This window comes from Chanos chanos, chromosome 5, assembly GCF_902362185.1.
Source record: "Chanos chanos chromosome 5, fChaCha1.1, whole genome shotgun sequence".
NCBI lineage: Eukaryota > Metazoa > Chordata > Actinopteri > Gonorynchiformes > Chanidae > Chanos > Chanos chanos.
The window spans coordinates 142501-150000 of record NC_044499.1 but is presented as its reverse complement, the minus strand read 5'-3'; the positions used below and the strand labels follow the sequence as shown (position 1 = coordinate 150000).

At 44.4% G+C, this 7500-nt stretch overlaps 1 protein-coding gene across 1 annotated transcript in view; it reads right to left on the bottom strand.

The window, feature by feature from the left end:
• LOC115811201 (high affinity cAMP-specific 3',5'-cyclic phosphodiesterase 7A-like) overlaps window positions 1-7500 on the bottom strand; it is a 36367-nt gene that overhangs the window by 8033 nt on the left and 20834 nt on the right. The window contains exons 4-5 of the mRNA XM_030773309.1: window positions 6537-6694; window positions 6355-6418 (exon numbers count right to left, since the gene is read on the bottom strand). Coding sequence (XP_030629169.1) covers window positions 6355-6418; window positions 6537-6694 — 222 coding nt within the window. The remainder of the gene's footprint in view (window positions 1-6354; window positions 6419-6536; window positions 6695-7500) is intronic.

Here is a 7500-nt window from a genome sequence, read left to right as displayed (position 1 = left end):
GCGCACTAAAGGTGTAGCGCACTAAAGGTGTAACGCACTAAAGGTGTAGCGCACTGAAGGTGTAACGCACTAAAGGTGTAGCGCACTAAAGGTGTAGCGCACTGAAGGTGTAGCGCACTAAAGGTGTAGCGCACTAAAGGTGTAACGCACTGAAGGTGTAGCGCACTGAAGGTGTAACGCACTAAAGGTGTAGCGCACTAAAGGTGTAACGCACTGAAGGTGTAGCGCACTAAAGGTGTAGCGCACTAAAGGTGTAGCGCACTGAAGGTGTAACGCACTAAAGGTGTAGCGCACTAAAGGTGTAGCGCACTAAAGGTGTAACGCACTAAAGGTGTAGCGCACTGAAGGTGTAACGCACTGAAGGTGTAACGCACTAAAGGTGTAGCGCACTAAAGGTGTAACGCACTAAAGGTGTAGCGTACTGAAGGTGTAACGCACTAAAGGTGTAGCGCACTAAAGGTGTAACGCACTAAAGGTGTAGCGCACTGAAGGTGTAACGCACTAAAGGTGTAGCGCACTGAAGGTGTAGCGCACTAAAGGTGTAACGCACTAAAGGTGTAGCGCACTGAAGGTGTAACGCACTAAAGGTGTAGCGCACTAAAGGTGTAACGCACTAAAGGTGTAACGCACTGAAGGTGTAGCGCACTAAAGGTGTAGCGCACTGAAGGTGTAACGCACTAAAGGTGTAGCGCACTGAAGGTGTAGCGCACTAAAGGTGTAACGCACTGAAGGTGTAACGCACTAAAGGTGTAGCGCACTAAAGGTGTAGCGCACTAATGGTGTAGCGTACTGAAGGTGTAACGCACTAAAGGTGTAGCGCACTAAAGGTGTAACGCACTAAAGGTGTAGCGCACTGAAGGTGTAACGCACTAAAGGTGTAGCGCACTAAAGGTGTAGCGCACTAAAGGTGTAACGCACTGAAGCTGTAACGCACTAAAGGTGTAACGCACTGAAGGTGTAGCGCACTGAAGGTGTAACGCACTGAAGGTGTAACGCACTGAAGGTGTAACGCACTAAAGGTGTAGCGCACTAAAGGTGTAACGCACTAAAGGTGTAGCGCACTGAAGGTGTAGCGCACTAAAGGTGTAACGCACTGAAGGTGTAACGCACTAAAGCTGTAACGCACTAAAGGTGTAGAGCACTGAAGGTGTAGCGCACTGAAGGTGTAACGCACTAAAGGTGTAGCGCACTAAAGGTGTAACGCACTAAAGGTGTAGCGCACTGAAGGTGTAACGCACTAAAGGTGTAGCGCACTAAAGGTGTAGCGCACTAAAGGTGTAACGCACTAAAGGTGTAGCGCACTGAAGGTGTAGCGCACTAAAGCTGTAACACACTAAAGGTGTAGCGCACTGAAGGTGTAGCGCACTAAAGGTGTAACGCACTAAAGGTGTAACGCACTGAAGGTGTAACGCACTAAAGCTGTAACACACTAAAGGTGTAGCGCACTAAAGGTGTAACGCACTAAAGGTGTAGCGCACTAAAGCTGTAACGCACTAAAGCTGTAACGCACTAAAGGTGTAGCGCACTAAAGGTGTAGCGAACTAAAGGTGTAACGCACTGAAGGTGTAGCGTACTGAAGGTGTAACGCACTAAAGGTGTAGCGCACTAAAGGTGTAGCGTACTGAAGGTGTAACGCACTAAAGGTGTAGCGCACTAAAGGTGTAACGCACTAAAGGTGTAGCGCACTGAAGGTGTAACGCACTAAAGGTGTAGCGCACTAAAGGTGTAGCGCACTAAAGGTGTAACGCACTAAAGGTGTAACGCACTGAAGGTGTAACGCACTGAAGGTGTAACGCACTGAAGCTGTAACGCACTAAAGGTGTAACGCACTAAAGGTGTAGCGCACTAAAGGTGTAACGCACTAAAGGTGTAACGCACTAAAGGTGTAACGCACTAAAGGTGTAGCGCACTGAAGGTGTAGCGCACTGAAGGTGTAACGCACTAAAGGTGTAGCGCACTAAAGGTGTAACGCACTAAAGGTGTAGCGCACTGAAGGTGTAACGCACTAAAGGTGTAGCGCACTAAAGGTGTAGCGCACTAAAGGTGTAACGCACTGAAGGTGTAACGCACTAAAGGTGTAGCGCACTAAAGGTGTAGCGCACTGAAGGTGTAGCGCACTAAAGATGTAACACACTAAAGGTGTAGCGCACTAAAGGTGTAGCGCACTAAAGGTGTAACGCACTAAAGGTGTAGCGCACTGAAGGTGTAACACACTAAAGGTGTAGCGCACTAAAGGTGTAACGCACTAAAGGTGTAGCGCACTAAAGGTGTAGCGCACTAAAGGTGTAACGCACTAAAGGTGTAACGCACTGAAGGTGTAGCGTACTGAAGGTGTAACGCACTAAAGGTGTAGCGCACTAAAGGTGTAGCGTACTGAAGGTGTAACGCACTAAAGGTGTAGCGCACTAAAGGTGTAACGCACTAAAGGTGTAGCGCACTGAAGGTGTAACGCACTAAAGGTGTAGCGCACTAAAGGTGTAACGCACTAAAGGTGTAACGCACTGAAGGTGTAACGCACTAAAGGTGTAGCGCACTAAAGGTGTAACGCACTGAAGGTGTAACGCACTAAAGGTGTAACGCACTAAAGCTGTAACGCACTAAAGGTGTAACGCACTAAAGGTGTAGCGCACTGAAGGTGTAACGCACTAAAGGTGTAGCGCACTAAAGGTGTAACGCACTAAAGGTGTAGCGCACTGAAGGTGTAACGCACTAAAGGTGTAGCGCACTAAAGGTGTAGCGCACTAAAGGTGTAACGCACTGAAGGTGTAACGCACTGAAGGTGTAACGCACTGAAGCTGTAACGCACTAAAGGTGTAACGCACTGAAGGTGTAGCGCACTGAAGGTGTAACGCACTAAAGGTGTAACGCACTAAAGGTGTAGCGCACTGAAGGTGTAGCGCACTGAAGGTGTAACGCACTAAAGGTGTAGCGCACTAAAGGTGTAACGCACTAAAGGTGTAGCGCACTGAAGGTGTAACGCACTAAAGGTGTAGCGCACTAAAGGTGTAGCGCACTAAAGGTGTAACGCACTAAAGGTGTAGCGCACTGAAGGTGTAACGCACTAAAGGTGTAGCGCACTAAAGGTGTAGCGCACTAAAGGTGTAACGCACTAAAGGTGTAACGCACTGAAGGTGTAACGCACTAAAGCTGTAACACACTAAAGGTGTAGCGCACTGAAGGTGTAGCGCACTAAAGCTGTAACACACTAAAGGTGTAGCGCACTAAAGGTGTAGCGCACTAAAGGTGTAACGCACTAAAGGTGTAGCGCACTGAAGGTGTAACGCACTAAAGGTGTAGCGCACTAAAGGTGTAGCGCACTAAAGGTGTAACGCACTAAAGGTGTAACGCACTGAAGGTGTAACGCACTAAAGCTGTAATGCACTAAAGGTGTAGCGTACTGAAGGTGTAACGCACTAAAGGTGTAACGCACTGAAGGTGTAGCGTACTGAAGGTGTAACGCACTAAAGGTGTAGCACACTAAAGGTGTAACGTACTGAAAGTGTAACGCACTAAAGCTGTAACACACTAAAGCTGTAACGCACTAAAGGTGTAGCGTACTGAAGGTGTAGCGTACTGAAGGTGTAACGCACTAAAGGTGTAGCGCACTAAAGGTGTAACGCACTAAAGGTGTAACGCACTAAAGCTGTAACGCACTGAAGGTGTAACGCACTAAAGGTGTAACGCACTGAAGGTGTAGCGTACTGAAGGTGTAACGCACTAAAGGTGTAGCACACTAAAGGTGTAGCGTACTGAAGGTGTAACGCACTAAAGGTGTAGCGCACTAAAGGTGTAACGCACTAAAGGTGTAGCGCACTGAAGGTGTAGCGCACTAAAGGTGTAGCGCACTAAAGGTGTAACGCACTAAAGGTGTAGCGCACTAAAGGTGTAGCGCACTAAAGGTGTAACGCACTAAAGGTGTAACGCACTGAAGGTGTAACGCACTAAAGGTGTAGCGCACTAAAGGTGTAGCGCACTAAAGGTGTAACGCACTAAAGGTGTAACGCACTGAAGGTGTAACGCACTAAAGGTGTAGCGCACTAAAGGTGTAACGCACTAAAGGTGTAACGCACTAAAGGTGTAGCGCACTAAAGCTGTAACGCACTAAAGGTGTAGCGCACTAAAGCTGTAACGCACTGAAGGTGTAACGCACTAAAGGTGTAGCGCACTAAAGGTGTAGCGCACTAAAGGTGTAGCGCACTAAAGCTGTAACGCACTAAAGGTGTAACGCACTGAAGGTGTAACGGTTCTGAAAACGAGGCCGAGCTGCGATACAAACGTCTACGGTCTCGTATCTGTAGCTGAACTGTGACTTCAAAACCGAAGTACGTACCGAACCGTGACTTTTGCATACCGTTACACCCCTATATCACACACGTAATAACACATAACACACACATATAGTCACACATAACACACAACCACACGTAACACATAACACACACAAAGTCACACATAACACACATGTAACCACACATAATACACACACAGTCACACATAACACACACATAGTCACACATAATACACACATAGTTACACATAATATGGCAAGCCATTTTAACATTCAATAAGTAGGGCTGACTAATAGCAATTTAGTTATCACAAGTGGAAATGACACTGACATGTCAAAATGTCATTTTGACTAGTTAAAATTTTAATGTACGATATCTGTAAAACAATTTTGACACGTTACAAATATATTTTCACATATAGAAATTACATATCGACTAATCAAAATTGATTTGCAGATATCTTTAATTTCATTAAGATGTCAATAATTCATTTTTCACCACTAAGAATAACGATTACAGATATCCACAGTTGAATTTCCACATATTGGAAACGGATTGTGACTAGCGGAAATGTAGTTTCCCATTTCAGATATGAACAGCTGCATTTCCTAATATGTCCAACATGTGGGCATTATATCATTAAAGTACCACAAGGCCATTGGTCGACTTCTAAGTGGGCGATGTCTCCCTTATGAATATTCAACAGTACAGCCTATATAATATTAGCTAACGGCTGGCTCCAGCTGTTTACATTACCCTGAGCTTACCAGACATTTCATGTCGCGATCGACGGAACATGTGTCTTCTAGGAACAAGATTGTCATAGTGACCACTCTGCAACAACTGGCTAGATTCGCCACATTAAAAATTCCGTCAAACGCAGAAGCGTTATATTTGCTGTGCTTAAGAGATGTGTGTTTGCTGCTTTGTATTTGCTGTGCTAAACAACTGCAACGGCGGTTCAAACCCTACGTGGCGCAGTGATTCTGAACGCGATCTGGGCGAACAAGTAGCTGGTGGGACAACTTCATAACGGCGGAACAACAAACACAACAAAGAAGCGTTGCAGTGTTTTGGTGTGGACGTCGAACATCTGAAAACGGCACGAAAACGATATTGTGTACGGCGAATAGAACTGAATTGAAATAGAATAGATCGGCCCCATTGTCACCTATACCCGATCCAGCTATTTGAGTTAGTATCATACCAATATCCGATATCAGTATCGGAGCCTTGCATCAATACACATAACACACAATCACACAATCAGACATAGCCACGTAACACACATAATCACGCATAACACAGTCACACATAACACACACAGTCACACATAGCTACACAGCACACACATAATCACAAATAACACACGCACAATCACACATAACACTAGGGGTGTGCGATATGTTTTGTCAACGATAATATCATAATTGTTGTTTTAATGATGTGCGAATTGACGTGGATCATTCTCACTCGCATGGAGGTGGTTTGGCTTTGAAAAGACGAATGTTGCTCAAAAGATGTCAGTCTGTGTCGGAAATTAAGGGGTAGTGTCTGTAAACATTTGCACGAAGACCAGCGAAAATATTATAATGAGAGCATTTTAACCAGAGGAAATTCCGTAGGCCTCTGAAATGGTTTACTCACACTTTCACTGTTTGATCTCAATAATACTTGCACTGGTGATTCCAATGTTTCTGTATTGTTTTTACCTGAATGCTTCAATTTTAAGTAAATAACTAAGACCTGTCGTCCTTAAATATGTTGTTTCCATTAATATCATTAGTAAGCCACAATTAATATCCTATTAACAAGAGTGAGCCAGGACAATATAAGACTTTTACAAACACATTTTTGAAGGATGCAAAATATTGTCTACTTATCATTATCGACAAAATCCCAGAAAATACTGAGATCATTTTTGTCAATATTGCACACCCCTTCATAACACACACTTACACATAACACAGAGGTAATCACACATAACACACAGTCACGCATAACACACAATCACATATAAAACACTACAGTGGCCTTGTCTTAACAGCAGAGGGCACCATCTCACCATCTGACAGTTGATCAAACAGGAAAATATTGAAATTCCATCTGCCAAGCCTCTTTAGCATACACTGTAACAGAAAATACATTTCACTAAACACACAAATATTTTGTGTTGAGCACTGAGGATCCAAACTAAGATTGAGTGTGTGAGCAGTAGTCTTGATGACCAAGGCTAAATTGCCTCACCGTGGCCTTTGGCAAGTCCAGGAGAAAAGCTCTGTTTTCAGGTGGAGAAACATGCAGAGGCTGTGAGGAGTTGGAGCATCGTCGCAGGCTAAGGGTTCTGTGGAGATTCCTCACCACAGAAACTGGCCTCTCTGAATTGGCAGCAGCTATGGCAGCATCTTGGAAAATATGCTGATTTTTATCAATGAATTTCCACGGAAATATCATGTTTTACAAAAGTTACAGAAAGAAAAGGATGCAGTGTGACAGTTACACACAGTGAATGATCAAGAACTTTAATGATTTTTGAACTGCATTCCAGAATTCTGCATTCTACTTAAGTTTAAACAGCTGAAGGATGACTGTGTTATGCATGAAAATACACAAAGGAATTAAACAAAGTAATGAACGTAAATAAAAGTTCTTTATGTTCATTTTTATACTTCTTTATGTTAATAGAGTTCCAATAATCATGATGTTTCACAAACAGGAAATTCAGCTTTAAAGGGAAGTGATCTAGGAGATTTTGTGTGTCTGTGTGCATGTGTGTATGGTTGTGTGTGTGTGTGTGTGTGCACGCCCGGATCACCGCACAGGCTTCATATGGCTTAAGCCTAGGGGCCCCCACGCCCCCGCGCCTCGGAGGGGGCCCCCGATTGGTCAAAAGAAAAAAATATATATCATATTCATTAGCTCAAAATCACGCCCCCGCCGCACAGGGGGCCCCCAATTGGTCAAAAGAAACAAAAACGTATTATTCATTGACGCAAAATGAATATTTAAATAACCGGACACTGATTGGTTATGGGGAATCCGCCTTTCATATATAAACGTTAGGCGTCATGTACTGTGTCAGTCTGTAGTTGAACAGCGACAGTACTTATGAGCGAAAGAAAATACGAAAGCGGTGCCCAAAAGCGCAAAGCGCAGCGGCAAAAAGCCCAACGAGGCCAAGCTCTCTTGAGCAATATGCCGAAACTGACCG